The following is a 14,295-nucleotide window of genomic DNA, read 5'->3' as shown; positions in this document are numbered from 1 at the left end:
CCAGCTGCTGAGTGGTTACTATTTTAACACCAGATTGGATGTTTGGAGCACATGTTCACAATAAGGAGGGCCTGCTAAAATATCTGTGGATAATATGGAGAAATAAACCATATATCCTGTCAAAACTTTAGGTATTTCATATATTATACGAAACTTCAATCCTGTTTTCCTAATTAGAAAAGTTATTCTAAAATGAAACCATTTGTTCTTACTGACCATTAATAAATCATTTGAGTGTTTGGTATACTGCTTCAAATGAGGTATTAATGTCACTGCTATAAAGATCCACTGTAGAAATGGGGCAGGGCTTTCATTGGTATGTCTATGTGAAGTTTCAATCTATCTGTCACTGCTCTTGGTGGCCACTGCTCTGGTTTAACTTCTCTTTACAGTTGTCTGACTGACGCAGGTGGCTTAGGTGGCAGGCTGCGGTGGAAATGCAGTTGATTATGCGTCTTGGCTGTCCTTGGCTTGTCACCAAGGACAGCAGCGGTTGGACACTGTGAACACGCCAGTGTAGTTGAGACAAATCAAACAGGAACTGATGTAGGCTCAGACTACACTCACACTCAACACGCCTGAGAGCTAAGAAAAGACAGACAGATGGGTAATGGATTGGGATGGGTTCATAAATAGTTGTTTCAAAGACAGCAGAGAAGGTCCAGAAATCATAACATAAATGTTATGATTTCTGGACCATGTCCAAATGAGTCTTGCTGTGCTTCTCCCCTGTGGACCAGCAGTCTTCAGTTCTGCAATCAGAGCAACCAGAGTAGTTGCAGCTGTGTGAAAACATATCCACACATCGTATGTAGGCGACCATGGAAAGAGAGGCATTTAATACCCTGCTCATACAGGAGAACCACATACTCTAAATGTGTACTTAACCCATGTTTGACCTGTTCATATGAGACTGCTGTCACAGGTTAATTCCTCAGTGTCACCAATCAGAGACTCAACTGTACATATTTATAAGCCACATAATTACAAACATCTAAATTACATAAAATTTCTGTTCCTTGTCTCAAACACTCTGTCTCTCCCACCCAGTCATGCACACGTTTACTCTCTCTCTCTCTCTTGCTTTATTATCTCCCTCTCTTTATATAACTACAGAAAATTTGATTATTTCACACTTACGTGGGCTGTAAGTGTGTTACAGTGTGTTTATTGAGCCACTTCCTCTTCCCTGGCTCAGACTCCAGAGCCGATTAAGGCCTGCTGAGGAGGTCCAGCAGAAAGGCATGTAGTGTGATAAGTTGTCCTGCTGTCTCTGATAAAGAGCTGTCACACATAGAGGCAGAGAGCTCATTTGGAAAGATAAGCAGTAAAGACAAAAGAAGGGGGTACTATTTTTGCCACCCGTCCAGAATGCAGCTCTGTTATCAGTGTGACTGGCTATCCCTAACATCCACACACATGGATGCCCAAACACAGATACATGATGGGACAGAGGAAGATAAAATACTAAGAGCAGGAGAGACAAGTGGATGGATTAATGTTGTCTTTGTTTAGCTTGTTATCTCAATTTCAATTAAACAAAACTCACCACTAATAAAACAGGCCTATAAATAGTAGGTCCACTGCCAATAGTGCAATTTAAAAGAACATTTGAGTGGGGGCCATCTAAACCTAATTTCATTGCAATCTGACAGACAGTTTGCAAGACAATCCACTAAAAACTACCCTTGACAACCTGATGGACCAGAAGGGAAGTAAGGATATCACTTAAGTCAGTTGTAGGATTCATCCTGCAGATACTAAGAATGGCTGTACAAAATTTCATGCTGATGCAGCTAATGGTTGTTGAGCCACACCATTAGCATGACTAGAAATACATTTTCACCTATCAAAATTCTTCCCTTTTCCCCTTACTACTGCAGGCTGATTCCTGATGTGGATGTAGTGATCCAAAGTAACTAATTTGATCACAAGATATTGATGTAACCAACCCCTTATATCATATAAAATATGCAGGTCTACAAAGACCACCACACATGCAGCATTAGTATGTGCTGAAGGAGCTGGTTTGCAACAGCATCCCCGTCAACAGCAGCAGCAGCAGCATCTCCTCCACTGCCAAAGGCTCAAATATACAGTCCTTGGTCAACAGCCTAGGATGAAAACATGTCCCTTATTTTCATCGTCCTCCACCTCCACCATCAGCAGCGGTATTGAAGATTGACAGGACACAATGGGTGGCATTAGTTTTACTTTACAGTAAAACAACATCTATTTTGAAGACTTGTCGTAAGAAGAACTAATTATGTTTCACACATCAGTGAGGAAGGGTTGAAGATACATCAGCTGAAGTGTAATTCAATAACCAGAATCACCTTGCATGAAGGTGGGCCATGAGGAAATCCGTGCAGGGAGAGTGTTACTGAAACCCAGAGCAGAACATATCTGGGGTCAGGAAAAGGTTTATGTTACTCCCTTTCTACCCAACTGTCACGCTCGGCACAGACTGTCTGAGCTCACTGGGAGACAGGTTGGCAAGAGACTAACTATCCAGTTTACTCAGGTGTTGTGTGTTTGTGTAAAGACACATGTAAAACTGTTGACCAAAAAGAAGCAAATCTCTGTAGTATTGGAATGAAAAGTCAAGAGATTACCAAGGTCAGTGGGATTCTCTGACCACCACAAATGTCTGTACAAAGTGTCATGGCAGTCCATTCAACAGTTGTTGAGATATTTAAGTCTGAAACAAAGTGGTGGACCAGCCAACTGACATTGCCATCCATGGAGCAACATCACCAGCATGACTAAAATCAAGATATTTGGCATCATGGTTTCAAAACATTAGCCTGAGCTGAGAGGGCATTTTTTGGCACTGTAATAAAACTGATTTTGTCTCATCTTCTCAGCCAAAGATTGAGTGGCTGAAAAATCAGATGGTGATTGGTGACGATCCAAAGTTTCGTCAGCTCTCCAACCAGGGCATTTGCTCCCTCGAGATCCGTAAGCCCTGCAGCTTCGACGGTGGTGTGTATACCTGCAGAGCCAAGAATGCCCAGGGAGAGGCCACTGTCTCCTGCAAGCTGGAGGTCAAACGTAAGTGTTAAGTGCTAGTTAAAGGATAAGGCTGGAAAATTTTAACATTAAGATTACCGTCGACATATCCAATGACAAGACCAAAATCAACACTGTATGAGTCTCTCAATGAAATTATTAAGTACTGAGAGACTTCGTCGGTCGATGCAGGTCATGTGGGAAATGCAGTTAAATCCTTAAACCAAGACTAATGGCTAAGACTTAAATGGGTCACAATGGTGGTTTTTAGCAAACAAACAATAATAATTAATACATTTGTTGAGTACTATTTTTAGCTGTGGATTTGGTGCACCAGTGAGTATTTACAGCAGTATAAGGATGGATGAGTGATGGACTGAAAATTAATTGCAGCACCCATTTTCATGGTAATTAAGGAGCACCTCAATCTGTATTTGTGACAAAATTGAAGTCTATTTACACAGAGTAAATAAGCTATAACAAACTATGAAAACACAGACGACACTTGTCAGCAAGATCAGTTCTTTGTTGCTTTTGGCCTTTTCATGAGATTTGTTGACAGTGGGGAAAGGCATGGATATTATCACCAGACTTATCTCTTAATACTCTTAATATAAATGTTGAGAACTTGAAGAACCTATTTCCTGTTTCCCTGACCCTCAAACTTTCATGAAACTGTGATTCTTATAATAATCCACTATTTAGATTCATTTAAAAACATAATTTAACTATATTTCTCTCCCTCCTACAGAAGTGATTCTTCCAGAGGCTGACAAGGAGAAGGGCAAATAAATCTAAAACATCTATGTTTCCAGAGGTAAGGAACAAAGACAGAGGAATACCCATTCCTGTGCAAGAGATATTATAAATGTCACTTGTGGGAGGAAATTTCCCCTCCTACAAAAGGTGCGATCAAAACGTTCTGAGACTGTTGTCAACGAATGGTGCATGACATGTTAATGTGCATGCAGCACAAACAGCAGTCTTTGCTGCAGAAGAGCCAACAGTCTGAAGGCTTAAGAAGGCGCATCAGGTCAGGAGCTACAAAGAACATGCTCATTGTTTTCGTAGACATTCGAGTTCCACTGCATCATTCTGAGGAGTCTGAGGAAAAACATTTGAGGCACAAACAACTTGAACTGTGGCACAATGGTAATTGGGTGCATCATCATGACAACATGCCTGGCTCCCAGTGATATCTTCCTCTTTCCTAAAATGAAATTCGAGCTGATGGGTCACCGTTTTGTGGAGGAGTGGAGGAGATCCAGTGCAAGTTGCAGATGGTGCTTGATATGCTTACAGAGTGGGACTTCCTGGGAATGTTCCATGCATGGCAGGAGTGCTGGGAATATTGTATTGCTGCACAAGGTGACTACTTCAAAGGGAATGGTGGCCAAATTCAAATCAATTTTTGTCTGTTCTAAATGCAGTCTCTGAACGTTTTGATCACACCTGTATATCTTCATCTCCTAAGAAATATCCTTCAGTCACATGCCACTATCATCACTATGACAAAACACAGCTTATTTCTGCTTTCACACATAAACCCTATGTATGAGATAACAATAGAGTTCAATGTACCTGCTGACCTACCATGAACTGGTACGTTCGTAAACTCGTAACATCAAATCAAAAACCACTGGAAACTCTTTACATCTTGTACGTTTCAAGCCCTGCTTTTGGATGTGGTTATGTGGCAAAGATGTCAGTCAAACAGAAAAAACTAATTTGATGTTTTACAGCTTTCGCATTTCATTTCCTCACTGTTAGGCAGCCATTTTCATGTTTTGGTATTGACACTTTCATTTAAGCTTTTTAAATACTTCAGTGGTGTAGCATTTCAAGGAATTCCAGGAGGCTTTGCTCACAGTGTTGTTTCTACTGCTGACAAGAGAAGCCCCCTTTAAGTGTTTTTAAAAAGCATGAAGTGGTGAGAGGGGGAGTGGGTGGCAAGATGAAAAAGAAAGAAAAAGAGAGGAAAAGGGAAAAAATGGGGGGAGAAGAGCAAGACATTCGAGCAGTGAAGAATGACCAGACAGATGATTAAAGATCTTGGTTAAGAGATGTATAGGATATTTGAAGGTTGTAAAAGAGTTAGGGAGTGAAGGATAATGGTTTTATCTTACTGTAAAGGACATACCAGTGGGTCTTTTTGCAGCACTGTGAAACACTATCGCTTTCTATGCCTGCTGTCCACTGAGAACATGTGAGCAAGGGACCACTTTAAATGCTAGCATAAAATTAGTCTTGAATAGAGCTTGTCTGTTGTGTGATTTCTCTATCATTTGTGCAGGTAATTCGGTCATTATTTACATTTCTAGCCCATCACTCCTAAAGCTTGGAATTATTCTGGATCCAACGATGCATAGACACAAGCGGGCAGTGGTCTTTCTTTTCACTGTCACTTCTATTCATATATCATTTTAAAAACTTTGGGTGAACATGACCAAGAAATCATGTGTCTTCAGCTAGAATCTTGGTATTGTTACAGGGTTATCCTTAAATCATTATCATAAGACATCATTGCTGTTTACATGGAGATTTCAGAAATGAGACCACTGCAAAAAGAGGGGAATTATCAGATTTTTTAATGATAAGACTGCTGACATACTATTTTCATAGAAATTCCTACTAAATCCATAAATGTTTAAAAACAGGTCATTGACATGTACTATTAAGAAAGGTTAAAAAATGTCTTACAGCTATTGGGTACTGTAGGTTTTAGCAAATATAACAGAAGTGAATAATGCATTTGCTGGTGACTGTTTTGAGTTGCAGATTTGGTATGCTAATATAGGAGTACCTGGGATTGACTCATAATGAATTACAATGCTAGTGTCCATGTTAACGTAGGAACATGTCAGTGCAAGTGTTTTTAAAACAACAATGGTAGTTTATGGCATCATCTATAAATCACACTAGCATCAGAACACATCTCGGCGTGACAGCTTGTAATCAAACATTGCTCTCCATCGCACATAATTTTGTCACTGAAAAAAATATGATCTCTGCCAAAGAGAAAATACTTTAGCACTCAGATGTACACTTCAAGAAAGATTGCAGTGTCATGTTGGTGCTTAACCTTCAGCATAGGGCCTCATTTTCTTGTTTTACTTGTTTGACATAAGCAAATACAGTGGATGCAGTTGCTGTGCTACATGCACACTACAAAGTTGACCTTCAGTATGGTCAAGGACACGTGTGTTCACACTATACTGCAAATGGAGTCACATGCCTTCCTGACCACCCCCTAGTGTGCCTCATGTGATCAGATCTTAACGCATCCTGGATGTGTTTGGATGCATTCACACCTGTATTTACAGCTGTCCACTTGTGATCAGATTACCAGAGGAGCAGGGTGGTTTCATGGCCAGTGCAAAATGCGACCTATAGATGACGAGATCGTGTTTGTGAGTGAGTGTCAGGATGCGGTCCCGTAAGGCACAGCCATACATGGGAGGGCCCCTCAAGGGGAAAAACGAGAGATCAGACAGGGAGCGCCTTTAGGTGGGGAGGGGGTAAGGGTGATGTCAGCGTGGCGCTCCACAGTTTCTAAAAATGACTCCAGATGATCTGACACACAACCAAACTCTTCACATTACCATGAGTCAACAGGCCAAGCTCAGTGCTGTGAGAAGAAGGGAGAATGGGCTAAGAGGGCAGAAACCAAGCCAGATAATCCTTAATGGAAAACACGCAGCAGCTCTCACACATTCAAAACCTCAAGCAAATTCACAGCCGGGCATACACACTCAGGCAGTTTCTCCTAGAACATTCCTGTCTGAAGTGATTGTTAACACCTCGTGACCCCATTTAACCCTCTTCTTGCTTTAATTATCTTTCCACCAGTGCCTTTAAAGGACAAGCAGAAGTCCAGGTCTTATGTTTTAAGGTGAGTTCATTTGTGTGCATGTTTGTTAACCCAAATAAGATAAAGCCCTTCAACCCTCTCTGAACATCTCTCTTATCTTATTCAGAGTGTTTGAGGAGGTGAGAGAAAAAGTTGTGGCTGGTTGTGAAGCAGTGTGTACATAATGAAGAAAGGAACAGATCAACATACCAGCATCTCCATATCTATTTCCACCAACACATCCCGACTCCCCCACTCCTTCCAGTATGCAGGGAAGACCCACACCACCCCACCCGTCCCAGTTTGCCAAATGCTGTATGTTATTTTAGTTGGTTACATGTATGTAAGGCTATATTTACCATGTTTTTCCTGCCTGTGTCCATTTGCTGTTTGTTATAGTATATACATGACCTACTCAATAAAAACAGTGAATCCTTAGACATGCTATTGCATTGACTATATGAATGTTTAATAAAAATGTTATTTTATTGTATATTACGAGGATTTCTACACAATTTTCAAAATACAGTGTGATGATTGCAGTAAAATGACTTAAGATGCAATTGGACACTAATTTTATAATGAAACAGCACTATATAGACAAATCTGCAGGCTTTCAAAGGGTAATGTGGTGGCACTGTAATTGACGTGCCGGTTTGTCCAAATAATAAAAAGTGGAATCCAGCTACAGATGTAGGTTTGGATTTATCTGCTAAGGTATTGAGATTGCCACCCCAGTGGTAGTAAGTGGAATTTTTGTTGTTGTTGCTCATTGTTGACAAATAAAATTAGAAAACATTTAAGTTGTTATGCTGGATAATTTATTAACTATGCTGTCAGTTTTTATTGGAAGTACACTCTAACAAGGAAATAACAGAGGAGGAAGAAATAGCTTCTGAAGCATTTTTCTCTAAACCTCTACATAGATCTGCAACCAGTGGTAAGTGGGTTGTTCAAACACTTGCTATCCTTAGGCTCTGAAAAGTTTGTAGCTTGCTCTTTCAAACAAGCTCACAACAGTTGTCAGCTTGGATTCCTCTTTAAAGTCCCAGTGTTGCTGGTCCTCTCAAAAATGTTTTTGTTTTTTTTTTTTCTCATTCCTCGTTACCTTTACCTTCACTGTGCAGAATGATGGACAGTATGTGCAGTCAGACACCAGAAGGCTGTTTTCACTGTGCTCTATGTTTGATGTATGTAGCTTCAGTACCTAGAACCATCATTGTGTGCCTAGTTTGGAGCCAATCATGATTGGAAACATCTTTTTTTTTTTTTTTAAATCAAAACATTTTTATATATCTTAAAACCAATCTGGAGGTGGTGTTTAACCTTTAGTCACCAGGTTAGTTCCTCTGTCTTTTTTACTCCTGCTCACAATAATTCACACCTCAGTCCAGTACAGAATAATCAGCCACTGCAAGCCCCACATCTTTGAATCTTGCCGTTGTTTCTATTACTGCTGTGCATCCAAGCTGACCACAGTTGCTGACACCAGCGAAGGAGAAAGCTACAAACTTGTCAAAATCACTTCTTTCAAAACCTGTAGGTCATGGTCGTCCACCCTGCTTTAATGTAATTTATGAAGAATGAATTGCTGAGCTCCAGGGTCTCTGTTTTGTATCCCGTTCTTAAACCGCCATCTCCTTTATGTACATATACAAGTTGTGAAGTAATTGTATGAAAAAATTCCACTTTGGTGCTGCGAAGATATTGTACAAGGACAAGTTCACTGGCTTTCTTACCTGATCACTGTTGTGTCATTGCTTGTGTGTTGGTGGATAGAGTAAACTATCTTGTTGCCACTATAAAAACTTGATTTTGACAGTGTAAAGCGTTAAAATGTTTTTTGAAGAGACATAAATATAGATTGAAAAATTTTTAATGTGTTTAAAAAGGTAAATATAGAGTATAAAAACTTAAAATGTACATTTAGGAATTAAGAATGGTATAAAAAAGTTCATTTGTACCATGGTACAGTTAATTGATAAGATTATTGATAAGATAATAAGTTAAATAAGTTAAATGTTTAAGAAAAATAGACACCCGTATGGGTGTGTGTGTTTTTTTTTTTCGTTTTTTTTTCTCCATTGTGTTGTAATGTGGTTAAGGTCACTTGTTGATGTATTGGAACAATTCTCAAACCGGCCAATAGGTGGCACAGGGCGCTTGTGAGGAACCTAAAAACCCCATAGAAGCAGCGCTGCAGAAAAACTCCTGCAGTCTACAAGCAAGCTAAAGTTTTGCCTCCTTGTTTCATACATTCAGGTGGGTTTGCATTCCTCAGTATAGTATGCTGGTACCCCAGTGTGGGGTATGAGAATGCTGTGAGTCGGTGTGAGAATGTATAGCGTTAAAAATTAAGCTGTTTATTATGTGATTTGTGGACACGTTTGCATACACTGTCGCGCTGAGCTAGCAGGCCTGTTATTTATTATTTTTCTGTGCTAAAAAGAGAATAAATCCTGCAGTCAACAGTTCAGCTACAAGCAAGCTGAAGTTTTGCCCTTTTGTTTTATACATTCAGACCACGGCAGGATTTACGAATATACCGCCGCCTTGACACTCACTGGGCCAGAGGGCCAACATCAACAAATTGGGCAGGAAGCTGAATCCGCAGAAACGTGATACAGGTAATTGGATAATTCTACTAACATTCTGTTTGTATTTCAGTGTCATTTATCCCCAGACATTATCTGACCAACATGCCCTCTGTGGCCATGTGATGTCAAACAGTGGCCGTCCATCATGATGTCGGGCAGTTGAGTTTATTAACTTGCAAGCTAGTTAGCTAGCTAACATTAATTACAGCCATCCGAGGTTAGACTGATAAAGTGAAAACAAAACTCTAAATGCTTTGCTTTCAGTTCAGTGTGTTTGTTGTTGTGTTATTTTTATTTTCAATGAAGCATTGTGGTGGTGGAGACCGGTAACATTGACTTATTAGCTAGATACCAATTCACCCCGGTGCCGATTCTACGAAAGGGCAAGAGGGAGCAGAGATTAGATTACCCACAAAATGAATGTGTTAAAAGTTAACGCAAGTAATCGCAGTAGTTTAAAAGTCAGATGAAAGAGATACAAGTACATCTCATCTCTGTATCCATCCCCCCTCTCTGTGTGTATCTGTGTAGCGTCACAGGCCACAGAACTTTGTGTTCCATACTGGTTATTTTAACTCTGTTTACAGTCTGTCATGTCTTTGTCATCGTTTTGTGTCAGCTTGCGTTTATTTGAGTTGTATCGCGTCTGTAATTGGCTGCTTTACACCTGGATGTCAGCGTTACCATTAATAACGTTTTTGTTTGTTTGTTGTTGTTTGTGGCAGTAATCTCTCCGTAGATATCTATTGACCCACACTTATATATTAGTGATGAGAAATTTGTTTGTGGTATCTTAATACTCGATTGAGTTCAGTTAAATGTTAAATTCAAGCTTGAAAACTGAAGTATAACTCTTTGCTCCTCCACAAGTTTGAGCCTCAAACATTTTAGTTATCATGTTGTTGGTTCTTAAGGACATGATGCTTTTATCTGTCATAATTAGCAGCCCATTTTCTGAAACACTCCTCTAATGTTTAGAGAATGTTCTGGTTCAGCTATAATGATAAATTAGGGGTGTGATGATACACTCAGCTCACGGGAACGAGACAAGATTTTAACACTATTTTTAAAAAATTTCAATGATGTAACTGGAAAGATTCTTTTATTTGACTGAAAGTCAGATAATGCAAAACGATACAGGTACATTGTGGAATGTCTCATGTAAGTTTTTCATAAGTGTGGTAATTTTAACTGTTGGTCAGAGGGTGATTTTAAAAATATCTTTACAGTATATAACGAGCAGTTCTACACTTTCTTGCTTAAATAATTAATTAAATAATTTTTCACATAAGCTGCTGCCTTGGTAAATTTGGTTGTTATTCATTAAACAAAAACAACACAAAACAAAGACATTTTAAATATGTGTTAATAAGAATGTTGAAATTTAAAATAATGATTCAGTATGTGACCATCTGTGATGGAAGAAATACTCAGACTTTTTGCTTAAGTATAATAAACAACACAAGTTTAAATCCTGCAGTCAAAAATGTACTTAATAGTGTTTATTATTATTGTGCAGTTCAAAGTAACATACACGACTGCTTCAGTGATTAGTTTATAGACACACAATTAATAATCATTTTACTTTTTCCCAAGAATTTGTTGTTGTTAGTTCTTCAGGAGGTGATGACAGCCAATTGCTGATTTTCTGAAACAGCCCTCTAATGTTTGTTAAATCTTCTGTTTCAGCTGTAATGTTGAATATTTATTTGTGTTTTCATGGTGAAACTGTTGATGAGGCATAGGTACTAGTGTATTGATCATTTTCCTTTGTATGTTTCTCTTTGTTTCCCTCCAGGTGTCACCACTTTGTCCACAACATCGTCCATGATCGCAGAGACTTCGTCCGTGATCAGAGAGACATTGTTGAGGATGAGGGAGACATCGTCCATGATCAGAGACATTGTCCATGATCGCAGAGACCTTGTCAAAGATGAGAGAGACGTTGTCCATGATCAGAGACATTGTCCCATGCTTCGTAGAGACCTTGCGATAGAATCGGCGGAGACGGGGGTCACCGATTTGACGGCATTGCCCGCGATCATGGAGACATTGTCGATGATCACAGAGGCACCGTCTGTGATCTCAGAGACATCGTCCACGATAACAAAGACATTGTCCATGATCACAGAGACTTTGTCCATAATCTCAGAGACATTGCCCGCGATCACAGAGACGTAGTCCACGATCACAGAGAGTGTTCATACAATGAAGAAGTTCTTTGAGACCAGGACACAGGCCACCAGGTAATTCACAAACCACTTTACATCAACTGTCCAACAGTGAGCACTGACATTAAATTGTTTACGTTCAGTATTTGATCTTCAGTCTGAATAGTTAATAATTTGTCAGAAAATATACTTAACTCATTAATGAAATTTATTTAGATAGTTCAAAGATGAGGATTTTTAAGGATAAAATCACTGTTACTTTGAGGTAAAGATAATAACCAGTTATGCCTTATTTTTCATTAATGTTGTATTTGGAAAAACCTGGTATTAAACAAATGTTCTGTGTGTTTTCAGCTGAATTCATGGAACAGAATCAGCCAAAAGTGAAGGTAAGAAAACATTATTGCTTCCGTGAAAAAAATAGATCCATGAAACCTCTTATCAACAATTTATTCTTTCGTTATTAAAATATAATTAAAATCTAATAATCAAACTAATCTGTAGTACAAAAGTATTTTGTTCATTCAATGTAGTTTGCATCAGTAAAATTCTATAACTTTATACTAGTATGTAGAATTACGTAATGATAAAAGTTACGATGTTATAAAATAATAAGGTATCAAAAACCATGAAAAAAATGTCATAGTATAGTATGGCGTCAAAAAATGTCATAGTATAGTATGGCGTCAAAAAAACATAAAAAATGTCATAGTATAGTATGGCGTCAAAAACGGTCAAAAAATGTCATAGTATAGTATGGCGTCAAAAAACATGAAAAAATGTCATAGTATAGTATGGCGTCAAAAATGTCAAAAAATGGCGTCAAAAAATGTCATAGTATAGTATGGCGTCAAAAAACATGAAAAAATGTCATAGTATAGTATGGCGTCAAAAAACATGGTCAAAAAATGTCATAGTATAGTATGGCGTCAAAAAACGGTCAAAAATGTCATAGTATAGTATGGCGTCAAAAACGGTCAAAAAATGTCATAGTATGTATGGTCAAAAAAAAAAAAATAGTATGTATGGCGTCAAAAACGGTCAAAAAATGTCATAGTATAGTATGGCGTCAAAAAACATGAAAAATGTCAGTATAGTATGGCGTCAAAAACGTCAAAAAATGTCATAGTATAGTATGGCGTCAAAAAACATGAAAAAATGTCATAGTATAGTATGGCGTCAAAAACGGTCAAAAAATGTCATAGTATAGTATGGCGTCAAAAAAACATGAAAAAATGTCATAGTATAGTATGGCGTCAAAAACGGTCAAAAATGTCATAGTATAGTATGGCGTCAAAAACATGAAAAATGTCATAGTATAGTATGGCGTCAAAAACGGTCAAAAAATTCATAGTATAGTATGGCGTCAAAAACGAAAAATTCATAGAAGTATGGCGTCAAAAAAATGTCATAGTATAGTATGGCTCAAAACGGTCAAAAAATGTCATAGTATAGTATGGCGTCAAAAACGGTCAAAAAATGTCATAGTATAGTATGGCGTCAAAAAACATGAAAAAATGTCATAGTATAGTATGGCGTCAAAAAACATGAAAAAAATGTCATAGTATAGTATGGCGTCAAAAACGGTCAAAAAATGTCATAGTATAGTATGGCGTCAAAAAACATGAAAAATGTCATAGTATAGTATGGCGTCAAAAAACATGAAAAAATGTCATAGTATAGTATGGCGTCAAAACGTCAAAAAATGTCATAGTATAGTATGGCGTCAAAAACGGTCAAAAAATGTCATAGTATAGTATGGCGTCAAAAAACATGAAAAATGTCATAGTATAGTATGGCGTCAAAAAAACATGAAAAATGTCATAGTATAGTATGGCGTCAAAAAACATGAAAAAAATGTCATAGTATAGTATGGCGTCAAAAACGGACAAAAAATGTCATAGTATAGTATGGCGTCAAAAAAAACGTCAAAAAATGTCATAGTATAGTATGGCGTCAAAAAACATGAAAAATGTCATAGTATAGTATGCGTCAAAAACATGAAAAAATGTCATAGTATAGTATGCGCCGTCAAAAAATGTCATATATAGTAAGGCCTCAAACATGAAAAATGTCATAGTATAGTATGGCGTCAAAACGTAAAATGTCATAGTATGTGCGTCAAAAAATGAAAAATTCATAGATAGTAGTAATGGCGTCAAAAAACATGGTCAAAAAATGTCATAGTATAGTATGGCGTCAAAAAACGGATTCAAAAAAAAAAAATTCATAGAAACGCAAAAAAAAAAATGTCATAGTATAGTATGGCGTCAAAAAACTGAAAAAAATGTCATAGTATGTATAGTATGGCGTTCAAAAAAACGATGCAAAAAATGTCATAGTATAGTATGGCGTCAAAAACGGACAAAAAATGTCCATAGTATAGTATGGCGTCAAAAAACATGAAAAAATGTCATAGTATAGTATGGCGTCAAAAAACAGTCAAAAAATGTCATAGTATAGTATGGCGTCAAAAAACATGAAAAATGTCATAGTATAGTATGGCGTCCAAAAACGGACCAAAAAATGTCATAGTATAGTATGGCGTCAAAAACGGTCAAAAAATGTCATAGTATAGTATGGCGTCAAAAAACAGTCAAAAATGTCATAGTATAGTATGGCGTCAAAAAAAAAAATGTCATAGTATAGTATGGCGTCAAAAACG

The 14,295-nt window shown here is 37.9% G+C and overlaps 1 protein-coding gene across 12 annotated transcripts in view; it reads left to right on the top strand.

Annotated features, from left to right (window-relative positions):
- The window catches only part of mybpha (myosin binding protein Ha), a 33,243-nt gene that overhangs the window by 11,860 nt on the left and 7,088 nt on the right, over positions 1 to 14,295 (top strand). For 3 of the 12 annotated variants that reach the window (XM_018668213.2, XM_018668211.2, XM_018668209.2), the window contains 4 exons: positions 2,868 to 3,054; positions 3,764 to 3,829; positions 6,862 to 6,904; positions 6,990 to 7,665. The exons of 2 other annotated variants lie outside the window; for them this stretch is intronic. In XM_018668213.2, the coding sequence (XP_018523729.1) occupies positions 2,868 to 3,054; positions 3,764 to 3,804 (228 nt within the window). In that variant the 3' untranslated portion in view covers positions 3,805 to 3,829; positions 6,862 to 6,904; positions 6,990 to 7,665. Of the gene's footprint in view, positions 1 to 2,867; positions 3,055 to 3,763; positions 3,830 to 6,861; positions 6,905 to 6,989; positions 7,666 to 14,295 lie in introns of those variants that run through there. 7 more of the 12 variants (XM_051071258.1, XM_051071254.1, XM_018668210.2 and 4 more) reach the window with 6 other exon arrangements.

Source organism: Lates calcarifer, linkage group LG6, assembly GCF_001640805.2.
Source record: "Lates calcarifer isolate ASB-BC8 linkage group LG6, TLL_Latcal_v3, whole genome shotgun sequence".
NCBI lineage: Eukaryota > Metazoa > Chordata > Actinopteri > Centropomidae > Lates > Lates calcarifer.
This window is presented reverse-complemented; position numbering and strand designations above follow the sequence as displayed.